Here is a 21,765-nt window from a genome sequence, read left to right as displayed (position 1 = left end):
AGCGACCAAATTTTTTTTCAATTTGGAGGCCCCTTCAAATATTTCCCTATAACATAAATACTACCTATCCACCCCTGATTAGGATATTATAGTAAGTTCATTCACTTATCTTATCATCACAGAATGAAAAATTTATAGTAGGCTACTATCTACAAAATATAGTCTACTCAAATTGTACACAATAGCCAATAGGTACATCGTTTACGTAGGTACCTAGTTGTTATTGAATCGGCTTAGTATAAAACTGTATCTTATATAATTATGTAGTTAGTCATGTATCTACCATTGTTAATACAAATTAGGATATTATAGTAAGTTCATTCACTTATCTTATCATCACAGAATGAAAAATTTACATTTAAATAGATTTAAAATAATTAATCCTTTGCTAAAATTATGTAACTATATAAAGCATAGAGTACCTAATACTAGAGAAGTACTCTATGCTATGAAGGTTAAAAAATTAAAATTGATATAATATTTTAATCTATGTTAAATTAATTTTATTTAAACTGAATAAACAATAAGTACCTACCTAAGTCCTAAATATATATTATAAATTATAATAATATTTTCTAGTAAATATTGTTACATAATATATTTTTCTTAAGTATAAAACTAAATCATTACAATACATTAATGAATAATTTTATACTAAGTTAATAGATTAACATAATTCATATTTTAATATTACCTATCACCTATTTATATAATCATTTAGGTAAACTGTGTGATAAAAAAAACTCAATTACTGGAAAAATGCATGATGCAGGCTTCATTAAAAAAACAATTAAAAAAGACTTAATCCAAACAACAAATGGTAAGTACTATTTAATTACACCACCAGCTAAACCGAAGAATGAATTAAATAAAAAGTTTTATACATTTTGGATGAAAGCCGGAGGATTTCCCCAGAAATTTAACAAATTGTAAAAATAAAATTAATTTTAATTTACTATTTAAATAATTATACATATTTTATATTGATACATTAGTTGGGGTTTATTACGCAATACAATTTTGTAATTATTTATATCTACATAATTTAAAATATAATTAAACAAGCACAGTGTATATTCAATTTCTCATAGTAAGCGTATTTACTGTGCACAGACTAAGATAAAATTTATCTTTGTTGGTAGTGCTAAATGTAATGTCTAACCTAACCTTTAGGATAAAGAAACTCATACTTGAATGTACTAGATTAGAATGAAGTTAACATGTTTAAACATGTTCCAAAAATATGGTTTACTGAGTGGTTTTATTGTAAAAACAAAAAAAAATGCATTTTTATACAGCTAATTTTATTTTTTATTTTTACCTTTGTGGCATTAATCAAAAAAAAATATTAGTGAAAAACACAATAAGTTTGAAAATATCATATTTAAAAAAAATATTTTATTGTTTATTGTAATAGTAAAAAAACGTAAACTAATTTAGCTATGTTTAACTATTTGACTGGGTACTACATCCAGTATCACTACACCCAAATTTGTCATTCCATGTCACATAATGATTTAAATCTTCAGAAGATACACTGGGCATGACAATCTTTAATGCAGATAGAAAATCTTGTAAATTAATTGGACGTACCTATAAAATATTAAATTTACATTAAGTATTGCAGAGTTTTAAAATGTCATTGAGATAAATTTACTTGATCAGCTTCTATGTTATTAATCATATCAAAACTCATGGATCGAATAGGTCCAAGAGATGCTTCTTGGCACAGACTTTTCATATCTGCTCCAGAATAACCATTGCTGAGGGAGGCAATTTTTTCTAAGTCATCATCAGATAGAACATGGTTTTCTGAATCCACTAACTTTTTAATCATGTCTTTTCTAGCCTATGATAAAATTAAGCATAATTCAAGTATTATTTTTTATCAATATTTATATAAATTACTTGTGGGTCAGGTAATCTAATGTAAAGTTTTTTTACAAGTCTTCTTCTGGCAGCTTCATCTAATTCTTGGGGTCTATTTGTAGCTCCAATTATTAATATTCTATCATCATCATTTGTACCAGCTCCATCCTATAGTATTTTAAACGTTAAAGTTTAAATTTTTTAATATGTTGCGTGAGGAAAAAATGAAATGATGTACTTACTCACACATAATTTGATTATAAAATAGAGTAAAATGATGTTATGGGCGTAGGAGCCAGTGCGTTTTTTAGTACAATAACATGTCTTACAGGAAAAACTCTCACGTCTTATAAAATAGTTGGATTTGGTAAATGTTTTTTTTTATTTAAAAGAAGAGAACTTATTGCAGGTCAGATCAAAGCCTGATTTTCAAAATTAATTATAATAAATTATAATTATACAAGCTGAAATATGCATTTGTTCTTTTACATACGTATTTTTATACCACTATTTAAAGTAAAATAAAAATTTGGCCTTTAATCCGACCAGAAAAATGTTCTCCTATTAAATACATTTTTTTTAAACAAAATCCAACTATTCTTTAGTTTTTCCTGTGATATAATACACCATATCACCCCCCCCCCCCCCCATCCCACAAATAGGTATTGAGTTGTAGATAGTGGTTAAAGAATTATAATTAAGATAGTAATTAAAATGTAAATTATAATTTTCAAATTTTATAGAATTTTGGATAATTGGAAAAATCGGCACTAACAACCTCAAGTAGGGCTACCTACTATTTAGGGGCTACCACCCTAAGTATTACAATATATACAAATGTGTTATTGGCATCTATTAATGTGGACTGTGCCTGCGAATATAATAATGAATGTGGTTGCGTCTGTATGTGTATGATGTGTCATCATACATTTGGGAATACATCAGTATAAAACCCAGAGTTATTTAATATACAGATAAACAATTTTATAATTTTTATTTGATCAATAGTGAACATTGACATTTTAAAACTATTTATACTATGTAAGCATTTTAACTTTTTTCTATTTATGGTCGGGTTAAATATTTTTTTTTTTATCCATCACTAATAAAAAAATTTAATTTAGGTAATAAAAAGTAGGTACTAAAATAAATAAATAGATGTACATTATACATACTAGTTGAATAAGAAATTCAGTTTTAATTTTTCTAGAACTTTCATGTTCTTGTTCACTTCTTTGACATAACAATGAATCAATTTCATCAATAAAAATGACTGCAGGCTGATGACATCTATTCATTATAAAAATAATAGTTTTTAATTGTTTTATTTCTAACATAAGTTGAAAAAAAAAATTACCTTGCTACTGCAAATAGAGCTCTTACAGACTTTTCTCCTTCTCCAATCCATTTAGATGTAATAGTTGATGCGCTTATACTAAAAAATGTTGAGTTTGACTGAGAAGCAATACATTTACCTAAATCATACACATCGCATTTTTTTTTTTAAATATATTAGTAAATAATAAATACTAAATAATATTTACATTACCAATCAAAGTTTTTCCAGTGCCAGGTGGTCCAAAAAGTAATATGCCTTTAGGTGGTCTTCGAATTCCCTTGAATATATCTGGTCTCAAAAGAGGCCAAATAACTGACTCCTTATAAACCAAAATGTATAATTAAATAAAATTAATTTAAATAAATAATATGACACATGTTATACTTGTATAGTATTTTTAGCAAATTGTAGTCCAGATATGTCATCCCATGTGATTAGATTTTTACATTCAATTATTTCATTTCTAATCATTTCAACCATCTTAGGATCAATATTTTTTAAATATGGATTTTCATCAATAGTAGATTCATTTTTTACTTCATCTTTTCCGTGGTGACTAAAGGAAAAAAGTTATATTTTATGTTAAAATATACAGTGACATGCCCAGACATTTTCAATGTAGTGAGGACCCCCCCACTTGTGGTGGTGGCAGTGTTATATTTCTAATAATACAATAAAATGAAATGTGGTGCTAATACTAAAGACACAAATAAAGTGATTTATGAGACAATAGGGGAGGATATAACACTTACCTCCCGGGCACATTCAATTGAAAATATATAACTTTGGTATATTTTATTTTACAAAATATTACTACAATACTGATATATTATGCCGTACCTTGTTTAGTTGAAACTTAAAGTAAATATAAATATTAAATATTAGTAATTTACTTTTGATTATTAGTTGATGGATTGACAAATTTGCTAATTACACTACGGGATTTATTCACACCTAGTGACTTTTTAATAAATGTTTCTGAAGTACTAGAATTTACATTGTTTTGTTTTTTAACTTGAATATGCTAGAATTAAAAAAAACATTCAAATTTAATTTTTATATGTATGTACTTAAATAATAATTCTTATCAATTAACTTGCCAATTCTGTTTTTGCAGTATGAAAGCCATTCAATTGAGATTGGTTAATATAAGGTTCTTCACGTTTATTTTTTAAGATAGGCTGTGGAGATGAATCTTCATCATATTTACTAAAATTATAAACATAATATGTTGCAATAAAATTTCAAAACAAACACTATAAGCTCTATATATAAATGTATATTAATTTCATAAAAATACCTTCTTTTTCTATTATTAACAGGCTGAAATGTAGATGGTGGAGTTTTAATACATGTTTTATGATTATCAATCTGAAATATCTGAGTAGCTGAAAAAATATTGCATTTAATAATTACTAGATAATCTCATTGTTAATAGCGCAATTAATATTAAAATAATTAATTTAACTAAAAAATTTAATGTAATATGGAATTATTTACGTGATTCATTTCTAAAAGAATTTGTATGAACTTGTTTATTAGAAATATTTGCATTTTGAAAAACATTGGGTTTTTTTGGAAAACTCAAGTAAAATTCTTTGCCAGGTTCAATCGTACAGGTTTGAAGATCTATACATTTAATAGATTTTTTAAAGTCATTAACAGGTTTTGTAACATCAAACTTGGTCTTCATCTTCCAGTTTTTTACATCTATATATAAATTGATAAATTATATTAAACAGTTTAGAACAACTTCACTTCTGTTATCATGATATATTGTACTACACAGTGGCACTGAACTAAAACTAAATTGGGGCGAGGGGGGCAAAAATCATTTCACCTCACCTTTTGCAATACATGGCTACATACCTTTTATATTTATGCTGACCATACATACTTATTTTATAGAGCTATGTGGGTAACCACAGACCCACACCCACCGAAAAAAAAGAGTGAGCGGTCACCCCTCTTGTGTTATAATTTTGGCGCCATTAGCACCACATTTTAAATGTTTAATTAGGTAAATTATTTGAAAATTTTAAAAATTAAAACTAACAAACATAAAGTATATAGTATTTACAATTTATATAAGTACATACTGTTTGTTCCTAAAGTTAATTCATCAATAGCGGACATAAAATTATTTACTCCTTTTTTATTGTCAATAAGATTTGAGTAAGATTTTAATTCAGATCTCATGTGGTTCCATATCCAATCAGTTTCTTTCCTTAAAAAATAAAAAATATATTTATCAATACAAAATTACAAAATATGTATATCATATGTTTGAACATTGAACTGAATATTTATCGACATAAAAATCAAGTATACCTAACTTGTGTACCTAAATACTAAATAGGTATGAACAGTTAGCACTTACAAAGAGTTAGCCAAGGAATATGCCTGGTACAAGCACTTTCTTTTTGACTTGGCCGTTTTCAAATCGTCGTTTAGGTCTTCGTCGAACTTACTGAGTAAATAAATATCTCTAAATTTGTCTTCGATCTCGTTTACGTCGTCAGACATGACGTTTCTAAAGACTTCGCAAGAAAATATGTATTACAATTGACAGGCCAGAAAGTGGAAAAATTGTAAGAGTTAATGGCACGTCCAGCGAATGGCCATTTTAATTCTAATAAAAAATAAAATTCAAAGACAATCAGGCATTCAAAATAATTCGTTTATTTTTTGATTGTTAATTGTTATCATGCCCCATCGCCTCCGCGGCTTGCAAAACCATAATCATTAATCATAGTTATTATAGCTTGCATAAAATAATATTAATATTTAATATCATACCATACTATCGTATAAAGCACGGCTATCGGGCATAGGTATTCAGTGCATATAGCAAGTATGTAAAGCCGCGGTGAAAGTAAGTACTAAGGTCTAAGAACTGAAAAGCTGAAAACACCGTCTCAACCTTATTCTATAGTAGTAATAGTACCTATATTACATTCTCATCATTAATTAATTTCAATACACCAACAGCATATTGGCGGGAAATTCATATTATTATTACTATTATTATTATATCCATTATCATTAATGATCTGCCGCCTGATCCGTTCAGTTGGCAGCGGCGGTCGGGCGGCCCCAGCGGTGCCAATCGACCGAAGAAATGCGTGGGGACATATTTCTATTTTCAATTTTCATTGTTCCACCGACGACACGGAGCGCGCGTCACTGCGACAGTGTTGTTATTATTGCAGTCGTCCGTGGTTGCCGACGACGTCCGACTGTCCGAGTGGTATTTTTTTACATCTACACTACCGTCTGCTACGGTGTACCAGTGTACCACTACTTCTACTACCGTCTATCGCCGCCGACGTATACAACAACTACTACCACTACTGCGGTGTTGTGTAATCCTCGTGTGCGGCTGCTAGTGGGACTGTGGAAGTGTGAGCGTGTAGTGCAAGGAGGAAAACAATAATAATAATTAATATTTTATAACAATAATAATTAAAAATAATCGCACGCAAGACGCCGTGCGCTTCGGACACTGCGGCCTACCATCGAGGAGTTTACTTCTGACCGGCGGTCAACGAGAAGGAGAAGGAGGAGTGGGACGACGACGGCTAGAGGATTAGGACGAGGGTGAGGACGACAAACGCCGCGGTCACTGCAGCCCTACCGGAGGAGAAGCTCTACCCGAAATTTATACTGTGCACAATCGCCAAGATGGCTGACAACTGCTGCGTTTCGCAGAATGACAATTTCATTTGTGGTGTTGTTGAAGGTACGTTTCTCACCACATTTTTTCCCATACTTGACACTTAGCGGTCGCCTCCGCAAGGCGTAAGTCTTGTCAATATTATTAAACACCACGTAAGTCCGTGCGTGCGAGACCGGGCCCCCCGGTGTAGCGATCGTCGTCATAATAGTAATAATAGGTATTACGTCGTCGTATATTCGACTTGCGACTGCGTGCATGCGTGTGAGTGTGTGTGTGTGAATGTGTGATGACCGTGCGGTGTGTGTGGGTGTGCCTAATAATATTATAGGATGCCGTGACCGCAAACTCGTGTCATCGATACACTTAGTACACGACTATAACAGAACATTACAATATAATAATATGCGAGTTGAGCGATCTGAGCTCCGAAGACGCAACTACGACACCCCCTCCCCACCTCGAGGTTTTCATCGCCCGGTTCGTAGTTTCTTCTCGATGGCCTACGATATCGATTTCGAGGGAACGAGCATTATAGGAGTATCTACTAGTAATATACAGTATAATTGACCTGAAAAACAAATAACAATCTCGTGTTATTGTTATTTTGATCAGCGTTTAGAGTTTTCTGTTACGTTTTTTAAGCGTGTTTACGAGACCGCGTAAAAAAATTCAATCGACCGAATAATGATTTCATAGACAATCATTGTATCGCGATTGATTGATTGTTTACTGTTTTCTTGTTGGCTTTCACATTAAATGTTTTTTTTTTTTTTTTTATCAAAATGTCTTTTCATGCACATTTTAATAACATATAGGTGTCTAACCTAAAAAAATTTTAACCCAACACGAATGCGCATAAGTTTTATTAGTTTATGCAACTGAGTAAACAGTTAACTCACACAAGCCACAAATTTGAATTATGTGTTGAAGTGTACTACCTACCTATATTGTATTTACATTGTTATGTACTGGACAAAAAGCTTAAAACATTTTAATTTTACCTACCTTTGGTCGTTGGCAATGATTAATCAGTACCTATACCATAGAGTAATATTACTCTATTACCTATATTCACCAAGTTATCACTTAAATTTGAAATTATCATATGTTATAATTTTGTAATTTGTTACCCATAAAAATATTACCAAAGTTCCTATTTAAATTTAATTTTATTCTCATTTAAAATCTAGTGATATTTTAACTGTTTGGAAAACACTTGCTGCACAAATTTTTTTCTTTATGTTAGCATTGTTTAGATGGGTACTGTTGTTTCCATAAGACTTCTTTGCCCCATTGTTGTTTTTACCTAACCTCACCCAACAGCCCATATAGACCTGGCGGGGTTCAATAACTCGCTCAGACAGTTAATCATAAACTTTCTTCGATATGTTATATAAAACCACCTTGGGTAGGTTTCAGAGTAAATAGGGTAATTAGGAGACGTAATGCTAATTCAGTCCCCCCTCCGGTTCTCGATACCAGGAGAAAAAAAAAAGGTTTCAGAGTAAAACAAAATGTTTAATCCATCACATTTTGATATTATTAACAATAGTACCTATAGTTATCACTGCTAAATCAAGGATTTTTTGTGACATAAATTGCCCGCGCTAATTATACTTTATTTAGACAGTTAGGTTAGATTTTAAAATTATTTTTAGCTCTAGATATTTTTTATTACATTTGATTCCAGTTTATTTGAATACATTATTTACTATAACAGTATATCGTTCCTATAAGACTTAAAAGTGAGTAACTTAAATCTAAAAATATATATATAATAGTATATAGGTACCTATTCTGAACCCAATACTGTGTACAACGCATACTTACTATATTCTGAATTCAAAATAAAATATTTTTTATGAGGTAGATGGTAACCTACTTGAAAAACTAGAAAACAAAATACATTATAATGTCGTTTTGGATATCTCTTAATAAATTAACACATTCAACAGCCTTTCATAGTATGTAGGTATCACAACAATGTCCTATTTAAATTTTCATTAAAAATCTATTTTAAAAGTTAAATTGATAAAAACAGAAGATTTATTTTGTAGTAGTTTCTCATTAAGTATTTTTAAACACTATTCTGGCATAGTACCTGCTGTCACATATGGTGATCAGTTATTTTGTATTTAGTGCCAGAATATTAGTCTTGGATTATTTGATTATACAATGTAGAATCTTCCATCCACTATAATTTTAAATTTATACCCAAATAAATATTATTTTTTCAGTGTTTAACCTTGAACTGAAGGTTTACATTGCTTACCCTTAATTATTAGTCAATATTAAAATATATAAATTATGTGATTACAATAAGAATGTATTTGATTAAGAGGACGTCGTACCCGCATGTGTTGTCTCCGTCTTACAAACGTACGACATAGCAAATTTTCGTTCGCTAGTTTCAATAGGGTGCTGTCATTTTTGATTTTAGAGTGAATTGACCTATTATCAAACTTTTAGCTAACAACATTACCTGTGCCCTCTCGTTAGTTTTTTACGATATTTTAATTTTTTGAGTGAGTTATCAGTATGTAAAATATTAGTGTTTGAAAATGCTCATAACTCACTTAAAAATTAAAATATCGTAAAAAACCAACGAGAAGGCATAGATGATGTTGTTACCTAAAAGTTTGATAATAGGTCAATTCACTCTAAAATCAAAAATGACAGCACCCTATTGAAACTAGCGAACAAAAATTTGCTATACCGTACGTATGTAAGACGGAGACAACACATGCGGGTGCGACGTCCTCTTAATGCAAGATATAATAGGACTGGATACCTACCTAATTTATTGTTGTATTTTATTAATTTTTGACATTTGTCAGGAATTAATTTTGCATATGATATAGTATAAACTTATATAATATATAAGAGCAATCATGTACCTACCTATTAAAAAATAAATAACACTTTAATTTGATAATATTTGTTTTAGGATTTTATGGAAGACCATGGACTACTGAACAACGTAAAGACTTGTTTCAAAAGTGAGTAGTTTTCCAAGCTGTTTTGTTATAATTTGCTTTGCAAGCTAATTGTGTTTACCTTTATCTTATCTAGTATAAGTAGGTCTACCATAACTCCCTTTTTCATTAGAAATATATACATTTATAAAATTAAGTGATAATTTAGAATAACATCTCTTCAAACGCTTTTGAAAAACTATACAATTTAATTTAAATCCTTATGGACAAACAAATCACTAAACTAGTGTCCTTTTAATTGTTCCTTGGATTTATTGTGAATTTATTAAATTAAGTTACCTATTTATTTAAGTCTCAGTAATTTGTATTTTTAAGAAATTATATTTGTTTACCTTGTACTATATTGTAAGACTTTGATTTATAAGACAAAAATGGCCGTTGTTAACATGAATAGTTTAATGAATGGGAAAGACTCAAGGTGGCTGCAACTGGAAGTATGTCGTGAATTTCAGCGTAATAAATGTTCACGCAGCGATACAGAATGTAAATTTGCTCATCCAGCTGCTAATGTGGATGTCCAGAATGGCAAAGTAACTGCTTGTTACGATAGCATTAAAGGACGGTGTAATAGAACAAAACCTCCTTGCAAATATTTCCACCCTCCACAACATTTAAAAGATCAACTTTTAATAAATGGACGAAATCATTTGGCTCTCAAAAATGCCTTAGTACAGCAAATGGGTTTAGTAGCTAATCAACCAATGGTTCCTGGACAAGTTTCTGCTCCCATGCCAAATCCAGCTTACTTAGCGCAGCTACCCAGTACTCAAATTGGAAATGCATTTAACCCTTATTTTAGCCACACCAATCCACTCATGAATCCTTTGTCACAATTTTTTGCTCCCAACCCTAATAACTTGACAATGGCAATGCAACAATCGGTTGTACAACAAAATTTACAACCCCCAGAACGCTTAGATATGGACTTGAGCAAAATTTCCCCTTTCTATTACGAGAATTTATCATTGCCTGGTTTAATGCCTTTTAAAAGACCATCGGGTGACAAAGCAGGGTTACCAATGTTTCAACCGAGTGCAGCAGCAGCAGCTTACCAACAACTATTCCAATTTGTCCCACAACAAGCTGACTATCCCCCTACATCATCTGCAGCAGCTTTATCTGTAATGTCTAAACCACAACCACAAGCAGTAGCACAACAACAACAACAACAGCAGCAAACTCAACAGTCAATAGCCCCTCAAAAATCTCAGACACCTGAATTACCTGCGACTCAAACTCAATTGCAGTCGCAACAACTTGCTGCGTTTCATCAACTGCTTGCTATGTCTCCCCAACAACAACTACAACAACAGCAAATACAACAACAGCAATTACAACAACAACAAACGTTACAGCAGCAACACCAATCTTTACAACAACAACACCAGCAACAACAAGCTCAATTGGCTCAAGCTCAAAACCAAGCTCAAGCACATTTAGTCCAATCACAGGCCCAGGTACAGAATCAATTACAAGATCCTAATCAACAAGCTCAAATGCAACAACATCAAGCATTTGCAGCTGTATTCAACCAATTGATTGCTATGCGACCACCTCCTCCACCATTAACTTTCCAAGCTCCACAATTGGCGCCTAATCCAAATTTGATGGCATCATCATCTATGAAACAATTTATTGCAGCACAAATACAACATCACATTCATAATACCAATTTAAATGGTAATCTAAATCCAGCTGCTATTAATGGTAATATTAATACTAAGGGTGACGAAGAAGTTCAACAACCTTTTAAGAAAATGAAAACCGCTTGACAATTTTGGACTTTTCATTATTAATGATTTTTTTAAATGATTTTATAGAATCATGAAATTTGCTTATTTAAGGTCAGATTATTGTACCCAGATAAATGTTCTAATTTTTATGGAACAACATTTTTTTTCCATTAGGCCTGTTAATCGGGTAAAATATTCTTTTTTTAAGTATATTAATCATTATTATTTTGAGTTATTTTAATATTAAGTTATCTTACTTATGCCATCATTAGACTTTTTGTGTTTTTAAAATTTATTATTAAATTATTATACTTATTTTTATTCTATTGCGCTTGAACTTTAATCTACTCGCTTATAACCAGTTATTGCAATATTTAACCTACCTATATTATTGTTTAATCATTACTATATTATTGTAATTCATAATTATATTTAAACTATTGTATCGTATAGTTCCTTGTGTAAGTGCTTTCAAGCCACATTATTTAAAAAAAATTAATAACTGCATTTTAATCCGTTAATAATTAGTTTAGTGATTTGAGTCCATTATTGTTTTTACATGCATTTGCATTTAGCAAATTAAATGTTTGTGTAATTAAGTGATTATGTTAAAATCAATTTTGTAAACTGTAAATCAAATATTATTTTTTGAATATGTAGAACATTAATGTTCTAATTAATTTTTTTACAAATGTTATAAACAATAGATATTAACAATCTATTTTTAATTAAAATTGCTAAAAGTATGTTTTTATGTCTTTTATAATCTGTTATAGATTTTGAACTATAATACTGTGTAATTTAAGAATTTTTGAATTGTGATAAAATAGGTATTGCCTTAATCAATGTTATACTTAGATTTAAATCATCTACCTCTTTTTTTTTTTTTTTTTTTTCACTTAATAATGTCATTCCAAATTCCAATCCTAATGTAATCTATAGCAAGAATAATGTTTCTAATATATTTTTCATACTTATTGTGCATGTGCAATAAATAAAACACTGCTCTGCCAATATAATGCCCACCAAGCTTCCTTTTTTCATGGAAACCTTGTGTTTTTATATATTTATATATATTTATTAAATATAATTTATTTAAACATACTAACTAAACTGTAATATGAACACTGAAAATTTGGGATTGGAGTTAAGCTTGTGTGGAAATATATTAGTTTAAATAGTATTTACTGTTAAATAAAAAGGCTATAAAGCTTTTACTAGCCATTATTTATCTTGGTTATTGGCTATTTTCAAATAAACAAAACATTTATCTAGGCCTACATGTATGTTGCAAATACTTATGGTAGAATTAAGGCTATTTTTCTATAGTAAAATGCTTAAAAAAACATTGTGAATAAAGTAGCTTGTACTTAATAAAGGTGGCATACCTAAGCTAGTCTTATTTTTATTTTTTTATCATCGTGTGTACCTACCCTTGCACTGGCTTCAACTATCTGTTTTTAGCAAAACTCATACATGAACAAACATATAGCTTCTTTTATTGGTTGTCTCCATAACAAGGGTTGAAGTGTCAATGTTTTGCTACAAGCAGCCTACAACTACCATTATCATTTGCAATGCCTGTCATCTTCGTTTGTTTTAAGCGGACAACCTCTTGTTTGGATTGCTAGGTAGCAATATCTTTACAAAAAAAATAAAATAAAAAATAAGAGGTCGTTTACTACTACTACTACTACTACTACTACTACTACCACCCAGCACTTGAGCTATGTTTTGTAAATTGTTTTTAAAATATTAGGCTTTTGAGTTCAAATGACTTGTTTTTATTTGTTTAGTGGTAAGTTGAAATATTGAAATAGTTAAGTACATTTATTCTGATTTCATTATTTAAGCAGTGTTAAAATGCAATCATTTGTTTGTAGATATAGCACTGTAAAAAATTATCGACAATCTCTTGTAAGTAAGCCTAACTTTTTTAGGTAAATTTTAAATTAAAATTTTTTTCAGTTTGCTTTATCATTAGACTTAGATGTTTTTATTATATTTTATTTGCTATTAAATTTTTTAAAGTCTATTAAATTATTAATTAATACTCTGGTTATTTTGTATCAAATAATAATCAGATTCTCAAAACTTACATTAAGTTTTAATTTTATTACTCTGTGCATAGTACATAATATAATTAAATTATGTATATAAAATAACAAATCAATTAAAATCACTATTCAAAATAGCAATTTTTTTATATTAATTTGTGATACTAAGAAGTTACATGAACGCACATTTCTGGCCATACTTTTTTTAAAAAATTGTTTTAAAACCTAGACAACAAAGTTTTAAAAATGATAGAGCAAAAACAAATTTGCACGTACCATTGGTTTTGATCTAATGATTAGTAATAAGTCATTATTTAAATATATAACTTAACAAATTGAAAATACAAATAAATGTTTTTCAATTTGGAAAGAGTATATCTAGTGTTTGGCATTTGTTGCTTTACTCCTTGGTGCCTTCACTTCGTTCAACAAATCGAAAACAACCCTCGATTTGTTATTCAAGATTACCCTGGGTAGGTTACTGGGGTTTTTATACAAATTTTAAGGCTGTGTAATTATTGACACTTACATTATAGTTGTACCTGCCAAACGGCCGTGCATAAAACTAAAACTATAAATGAATATAACTTTAAAACTACCTATTTTTGCTCAGCTCTTTTTGCATTATCTCAGTGGCAAAAAAATTGCATTTGAAAATCTAAAAAAAGCTGCTCATTAAAGTAATATATGCCAATTCTTGACCAATTTCAATTTTTAAATAAATATTGTTATAGATATCTTCATATTTTATAATGCCCTAGAAATATATATATTCATTTTTATGGTCACTTACATTTGATATTTGACAATTTGTATATTATAATTTATCTTTGAGGACATGCATATTTAAATTTAACAATTAGCATTACTTAACCTGCTTGTTCTCAAATGTTATTTTTTTAACCAAGTAAATAAATGCATGAATACAATAAATCACGTTCTTCCAAGAGTATGTTGTAATTCAAATTCATATGAATGATGATGGTGACCAAGAAAATAGCTTAATGTATTATTTTTACTCTTCCTAAAAATATACACAATAATTTGAAAAAGTTATTTTAACTTTGTAGTTATACAAATTTGTTAAATGTAATATTATCTTATTATTTTGCATGAATACATAAGAATTAATAAAAGGTGAAATGGATATCTATATTCATTTAATATTGCTTATACTATTCTGAGTTATGACATGAATCATTTACCAAGTATAAATGAATGAAATAACTTTTAATTTATTAGTAGGTATTGTTTTAAAAAGCTACATCCCTAGACACTTTTTATTGGAGTGTTCTTCACACTGCAGTCTAGTGATGAACAGTCCATACTGAGTTTAAAACTAGGTCAATTGTTGTGTAAAAAAAATGTTTGATTAATTAATTAAATATTATGTTTGCCTACATTTTTATCAATTTGTGTTATAATGTAATCTTAGTAGTCTACAATATATTAAATCTGAAAATTAAAAAAAAAAAAAGTAACTACTTGATACATACTTTTGTATATTATTACTCAGTAAGGTTTTTTTATTTAATGCTCTTTTCTACATGATAACTGCAAGATCACATTTTATATTGAAACTACTTAGTTAATATAGACTTAACTTTAAACTAGATATTAAATACATTTTATTTATAATTAACATGCTCAACGCCACTCATGATTTCAGAAACGATGGAAGTAACAAAAACTAAAACCACCATACCTTTAAATATAGAGTTCATTGTGAATGGCCTATCAAAGTTTCAGAGTTTATTAAAAAAAAACCCGATTTAAATATAGCGTATATAAACGTTTAGGTTTTTGACGTGTTAACTTGTCACCGGCCTGTTGGAATAAAATCTGTTGACGCATACACGCGTCAACGGCGTTGAAAGTGTTAATAACAAATTGTGGTATTCAAAAGTAATACGGTCGGTTTTAAGAATAATGTAATATTTGTTAACCATTTACGTCAAGTATAAATCTTAATCTCATTTAACAATATTAATATAGAACAATAAAGTTAATAATCGTATTTTAAGTTTGACTGAAAATATAAAAAAATGTAAAGAGTATCAAATTACCAATTTATAATTGATGAATTGTATATGGGAACGGATAAATATATACTTACATAAACAACAATTATTTAAACATTTTCTTATACATCTGTGTGTGTTTTGTGTATTGTAACACCTTGGTTTAAACCAAGTTTCTAAAAAATGAATACTACTTTTTTGAACGCATGAAAACAATGTTGATTTAGTACAGGTAGTTTATTATATTTGGTACTAAGTATATTGAAACTACCCTTAATGAATTGTTGACCATCTGCTGCTCTCACTCTTCATTAGAATATATGTACAAATACAATGTTTGTGCTGTATTTTTACATTGAAAAGTATAATCAATGTAAGAACAAAAAAAAACAAATTACAGATTGTATGCAAAGAATGATTCACAAACTTATATTGTGTTTTGGTAATAGTTGTATGTATTCAGTAACTATAAATTGAAGTACAAAATAATTATAATCATTCTTACTGTAGCTAACAAACTTGGTGAAAACTTATGCATACAGTCTTAACTCAAATGGTTTATATTATTTTGTGTCTAATTAGCTGAGCATGTTATTCTGGAGTAAAAATGAAAAATTCACCCAAGTAATATATATGGCTTTGGCCCGTTTGTGCTACAAAATAATGTAAATTATCAAACCCAGGCTGCTGTTACAATACTTGTGAATGGATTCAATTCTAACCTGTCACCTCTCACTCGCATCTGCCTCTGTTTCACCCCAGCCCCCAATCCCTATGCACCAATTTCAGCCTGAAACCCTGCGATGTTTTCAATACTATGTATACATAATACATGCTATGGTGATTGTTGTTTACCGGTTACTATGCTGTTTTCTGGTCGCTAATGGTGGATTAAAAATAAATTAAAATAAAATATATAATGCCTCGCATTTACGAACGCTATTATCTGTGCATTTTTTTTTTGCCGTAATTTTGTGACAATTGCAATTAAAAAGTGTTTCATAGTGAAAAAAAATGTACAAGTGTGTCGCAGACGAACAGTCAACAGACAGCTATGTTATGATTTCACATCATTTTGATAGTAGACTCATGCTGTGCTTAGTTTATAATTTTTGTTTTCTTTTTTTATATATTATTTTTTATACATTTAATCACCACCTAAATTAACAGTAGCAGAAAAATAATTGGTGCAGATAACAAAAATAAACAAATTTTGGGTTGTATTCATTTTATTTAATACGCTTATTTTATATTGCTGTGTTTATATGCTTATTCGTTAAAAATAATTAAATACATTCAAAGCTTAAGTTTAAAAATTTATATTAATTAAAACATTATTTATGTAATTTTCTATATCATAATTATCTTTTAGGTTAAAAAAATGGGGAGTAGGGTGTTATGTGTATGCACCCAAAGATGATTACAAACACAGGGCATATTGGAGAGATTTGTATACAGTTGAAGAAGCCGAACAGTTAGGTGGCTTAATAAGTGCCGCTAGAGATTGTGGTGTTACTCTCTATTATGCCTTGTCTCCAGGACTTGACATGACTTATAGTAGCCAAAAAGAAATAGCTACTCTCAAACGAAAATTGGATCAAGTCGCTCAATGTGGTTGTAAAGCTTTTGCCCTATTGTTTGACGACATAGAACCGGATATGTCACCAGCTGATAAAGAAGTGTTTCAATCGTTTGCGCATGCTCAGGTAATTTAACAATATTTTTTAAGTATTTTTTTAGTTGTGAATTAAAATTATTAAATTTTTAGGTGTCAATTACCAATGAAATATTTCAGCATCTGGGTCAACCTAAATTTTTAGTGTGTCCAACTCAATATTGCTCAGCACGTGCTGTACCAAATGTTCAAAATTCTGATTATTTAAATACTTTGGGCTCTAAGTTGGCACCTCAAATAGACATAATGTGGACCGGTTAGCTTCTGTAAATTGAATTAAAAGTTCAAAGTTACAAAAGTTATGTTAACTCTGACTTATTTGCTTATGTTTGTTTCAGGACAAAAAGTTATATCACGTTCATTAACTACCGAATCTATTAGAGAAATCACTGAAGTATTGAGGCGACCTCCTGTAATATGGGACAATTTGCATGCTAATGACTATGACCAAAAGCGTGTCTTCTTAGGGCCATATCAAGGACGTTCTCCGGACTTAATTTCACAATTAAGAGGAGTATTGACTAATCCAAACTGTGAATATGGTGCTAACTTTGTAGCTATTCATACATTGGCTCAATGGAGTAAATGCACTTCTGATCCTCCATTAATCACACATGACAGTAAGTACAAAATAATATTAATACAAGCTCTTATTAATTTTAGAGCAATTAATAATACAAAAATACTCAAGTATATTTTATTATTTATAATTTTGTGTTTGATTTATAAAAGTTAAAAACAAATTAAATTTGAATTTATTATTTAGTATAAAATGTAACCAAAGAATTGAGTATTTCATAATTCTAATATTTATTGTAATAATTATCTTTGGTATAGTAATTTTTATTATGAGTTGTTTATAATGTCATCAATCATAACCTAACAATTGTGTTTAACTATTCATATACAGTATTCAATAAGTATTTAACTTAAAATATGTTTTCTTTCACAATAATTGGTATACACAATAAATTATTTATAACATTGTGTTTGATTTATAAAAGTTAAAAATAAATAACATTATTTTGCATTTATTATTTAAGTATAATGTAACCAAAGAATTGAGTATTTCATAATTCAAATAATTATTGTAATAATTATCTTTGGTATAGTAATTTTTATGAGTTGTTTATAATATCTTCAGTCATAACATAATGATTGTGTTTAACTATTCATATACAGTAATCATTAAGTATTTAATATAAAATGTGTTTTCCATTGAAAATAATTGGTTAGTGCATAGCTTCTAGTTTGTTGGTATTTAGTTATATTTATACACTTTAAAGAAGTAGAAAAGGGAAGGGATAAGAGCTTAAGCTTTAATACACTATCTTATATTTTGGCAACTAACTTAGAATTCTATTAAATTTTGTATTAATTCCAAATTTTATAGCTTATAGTATGATATGTGTACTATCTAAAAGTTGTTTTTTTAAACTTTCAAAGCTTATATTGAGGAGTTGCATAAAAAAATCATTAATTTAATGGTTTGCTAAAATTTAATTGACCTATTATGGCCCACTAAACTATTAGTTTATTATTGATTCATTAAATATTTAGAGATATTTTATGCAACCCAGTGTATTTGAAAAGATATGAAATAAAATGTAGCATAGTATGTATATAAAAAGCAAAAGAAAATTTAAATAAAATATAGAGTTTAATTAGATAATGACTGGATGCCTATCTCACAAAAATAAATTTACACTGTAAATACACATTAACTTATACAGGGTGTTGCAACACCCTGTATACACAGACATTTACACTTGTACTACATAACATATTTTTATTTTTTAGATGAAAGTATGAAATTAGAGACTGAGAGTGATGAAGAAGGTATCATTGATCTTCCAGAGAATATTTACCATTCGAGAAGAGCATTACGTATAGCAATAAAAGAATGGATTCCAGAATTTCGCAGACAGAAACAAGCTCATGGTCCTATTATCAAACCTCAACCTACCATATCGATCATGTCTCCTGTGGCAATTCCCCTTGCATCATTTAACACGTGTATGGCGACTTCAACCACCACCATTACAACGTCTACATCTACTGCACCATTATCTTTGTCTACAACTAATAATGTTGAGTCAATTTCATCAGCTACTGTTAATGGTAGCCCTACTAATGTCTTACAAACGGCAGTAGCTGTTACCTTGAATCCACCCTTAGTGATAATGAATTCTTTGGTGTCCGAAAGCAAAGTCATCAGCGAGCCTATGGACTGTAACATGTCACCGGCGCCATCACCGCAGAGTTCAGATACAGCCATGAACACCGATAATGGATCAGTATGTATATTTTGTTAAAAAATGCATACTATTTTTTTATAAACACATTTTTAACTATTATAGAGTGTTTCAATGCAAGTGGAAACGCCTAGTCCAAGTGTGGATATGGTTGTGGATGTGATACAAGATCAAAAACATTCATATGAAAGGTATGATTGTGAGTTAAATTATGAATTTTTTTATTTATATTACTATTTTTTTGATATTAGAGATCTAACAGAAGAAGATTTATTGCTAATGTGCGATTTATTTTATTTACCATTTGAACATGGTCCTCAAAGTGTTCAATATTTAACAGAATTTAATTGGCTTAAAAGCAATGCTTATTTGGTTTCCAATGAAAATCTTCGAAAATCAAAGAAAAAAGATTCAACTGACTCTAAACCTGAAGTAAGTATATCATTTATTGAATATAATAAAAATTGAATAGTTTTTCTCTTTTCTGTAAAAATGAATAGGCTTAATAGATATAATATAAAATAAGTATTCAGATCTGATTTTTATAAGTGTTGCCTACCTATTTCAACTTGTTTTTAGTAGACATTTTATTTTTTTTCTACAGTTAAGTTTAACCTTGCAAAATTTAATTTAATCAATAACTGGTGTATTGGACATATTTTATTGAATTTGAATTGAGTAATTAAAATGAAATGAAGTACTTATCCACCTTAATATGACAATAAAATAAAATGCATTTAAGCAGGCCCAAAGTGTGTTGCAGAATATTATCCTGTCTAAAAATTAAATTGTAAAACCATAAAAAATATTTAGTGGCGACTTCCTTATTTGACTAAAGACATTGGAAAACCTTATTTCGCTAGTTGAAGATATTTTGGAACCACTACTCTAAAGAACCATATGTCATGGTTTCAAAATACCATTAAATTACACTTTTACATAATAAATTAGAATTCATTGATTATTCATAATAAATCAAGTCATTCTAAAGTTTATTTTCTACACAAATAAATAATAATAATTTTAATGACTTATGTTTTATGTTCTTCTCAGATCGAAGAATGGTATGAAAGAGCAAAGAGAATGGATGAATTAACGGAACAAGTTAATGAGCTATTCCAAAGACTGACGTTTAGTGCCAATAGAGAACTCGTTCACGACCTATATCCTTATGTTTGGGATGTTAGGTGTGTTATATCATTACTAAACTTCTATGTAAAATGGCTTTGTAAGTAAATAAATGTCTACTAGTTTATAATATTTTGAAATATTTATATTTACTTAATTCTAGCTGAAGGCCATTTCCCACAATCAATCACAAATTATACTCTTGGGTCTTATACATGTGAGTAAATTTTAATACAAATTAGCTCAAAGTAGTTTATATTTTCTTCTTTATTAGTAATTTGTTTTATCTTTAATAGAACTCAATATTGGTCAAATAAAACCAACAACTAGTGTTTTCACTGTAAGTTGTAATAGTTAATCCTGTATAATATTGTTAATATTATTAACCAAGATTGCATAAAAACTTTTAACTACCTATATGATTGCTTATATTTTTTTGTTTGCCTTTATTTTATTCTCCTTGGGATAATACATTTTTTTTTTTGCTTGTCGAAATTTTAGATAATTTTAAATGTCCAATAGTTGTTGGCTTGTATTGAACCAGATTGGGCTTTCTATATTGTATTTGTCATATTTTTAGCAATTTATTATCACGGGTTGATTGAATCGTAATAATCATACATTTTGATGAACAAACATTATTAAATTTAATGTAATTTCTACAAATTGTTTTTCATGTTTCAATATAATTCTGTTTCATTAGTAATAATAAGTAAAAAAATTTATAAATACTGAAATTCTAGGGTTTTCAAAAGGATGGAAAGAAAGCTTTATGAGTGGTGACCAAGAACCCTGGGTTTTTAGAGGTGGTTTAGTTGCTGATTTACAAGTAAGTTGAACATTATTTGTTTAATATTTTTGTGTTTAACTTAAGTAAATTAACAAGTAAATGATGTTACAACACTTTTTTTATTTAAATATTAAAATATTTGTATAGATTTAAAAGATTGATTGAATTATACATAGAACAGTTTAAATAATATATTTTTTTCAGTTGCTTTAAATTTAGGGTA

The 21,765-nt window shown here is 29.0% G+C and overlaps 3 protein-coding genes across 9 annotated transcripts in view; 2 read left to right on the top strand and 1 right to left on the bottom strand.

Annotated features, from left to right (window-relative positions):
• Positions 1-1,056, top strand: part of LOC100302464 (uncharacterized) — a gene marked incomplete at its 5' end in the record, with an annotated part of 12,598 nt that extends 11,542 nt beyond the window's left edge. Inside the window, 1 exon segment of the mRNA NM_001163209.1 lies at positions 722-1,056. Coding sequence (NP_001156681.1) covers positions 722-933 — 212 coding nt within the window.
• A 312-nt stretch (positions 1,057-1,368) lies between these two features.
• Positions 1,369-6,184, bottom strand: LOC100161223 (fidgetin-like protein 1). 3 transcript variants are annotated; one of them, XM_016806704.1, is made up of 14 exons: positions 6,008-6,184; positions 5,589-5,840; positions 5,308-5,435; positions 4,709-4,918; positions 4,509-4,596; positions 4,309-4,417; positions 4,102-4,232; positions 3,593-3,764; positions 3,419-3,527; positions 3,227-3,344; positions 3,045-3,159; positions 1,909-2,037; positions 1,658-1,849; positions 1,369-1,593 (listed from the first exon to the last, which is right to left on the bottom strand). In XM_016806704.1, the coding sequence occupies exons 2-14, from the start codon at positions 5,732-5,734 to the stop codon at positions 1,447-1,449; spliced, it is 1,794 nt and encodes a 597-aa protein (XP_016662193.1). In that variant the 5' UTR covers positions 5,735-5,840; positions 6,008-6,184; the 3' UTR covers positions 1,369-1,446. The 3 variants fall into 3 exon arrangements, with proteins under 3 accessions (XP_016662193.1, XP_029345280.1, XP_008185855.2); XM_029489420.1 differs by lacking the exon at positions 6,008-6,184 and having other exon boundaries at positions 5,589-5,867; XM_008187633.3 differs by lacking the exons at positions 4,709-4,918; positions 6,008-6,184 and having other exon boundaries at positions 5,589-5,867.
• Positions 6,185-6,202: 18 nt separating this feature from the next.
• LOC100163269 (protein O-GlcNAcase) overlaps positions 6,203-21,765 on the top strand; it is an 18,424-nt gene continuing 2,861 nt past the window's right edge. The window contains exons 1-12 of one of the 5 annotated variants that reach the window (XM_016806702.2): positions 6,203-6,950; positions 9,835-9,886; positions 17,067-17,400; positions 17,463-17,625; positions 17,708-17,989; positions 19,170-19,666; positions 19,730-19,815; positions 19,876-20,056; positions 20,678-20,852; positions 20,916-20,969; positions 21,049-21,092; positions 21,496-21,581. In XM_016806702.2, the coding sequence (XP_016662191.1) occupies positions 6,893-6,950; positions 9,835-9,886; positions 17,067-17,400; positions 17,463-17,625; positions 17,708-17,989; positions 19,170-19,666; positions 19,730-19,815; positions 19,876-20,056; positions 20,678-20,852; positions 20,916-20,969; positions 21,049-21,050 (1,884 nt within the window). In that variant the 5' untranslated portion in view covers positions 6,203-6,892 and the 3' untranslated portion in view covers positions 21,051-21,092; positions 21,496-21,581. Of the gene's footprint in view, positions 6,951-9,834; positions 12,098-17,066; positions 17,401-17,462; positions 17,626-17,707; positions 17,990-19,169; positions 19,667-19,729; positions 20,057-20,677; positions 20,853-20,915; positions 20,970-21,048; positions 21,095-21,495; positions 21,582-21,765 lie in introns of those variants that run through there. The other 4 variants (XM_001947484.5, XM_029489419.1, XM_016806701.2 and 1 more) reach the window with 4 other exon arrangements.

The sequence above is a fragment of the Acyrthosiphon pisum genome, chromosome A2, assembly GCF_005508785.2.
Source record: "Acyrthosiphon pisum isolate AL4f chromosome A2, pea_aphid_22Mar2018_4r6ur, whole genome shotgun sequence".
Classification (NCBI taxonomy): Eukaryota; Metazoa; Arthropoda; class Insecta; order Hemiptera; family Aphididae; genus Acyrthosiphon; species Acyrthosiphon pisum.
This window is presented reverse-complemented; position numbering and strand designations above follow the sequence as displayed.

Bases quoted from the DNA above. Each gene is read 5' to 3' on its own strand.
- LOC100161223 (XM_016806704.1), bottom strand. From the start codon at position 5,734: ATGTCTGACGACGTAAACGAGATCGAAGACAAATTTAGAGATATTTAT. The intron at 3,528-3,592 runs GTATAACATGTG...TTGGTTTATAAG, and splicing joins TTGCTAAAAATACTATACAA to GAGTCAGTTATTTGGCCTCT. The intron at 3,345-3,418 runs GTAATGTAAATA...TGTATGATTTAG, and splicing joins CACTGGAAAAACTTTGATTG to GTAAATGTATTGCTTCTCAG.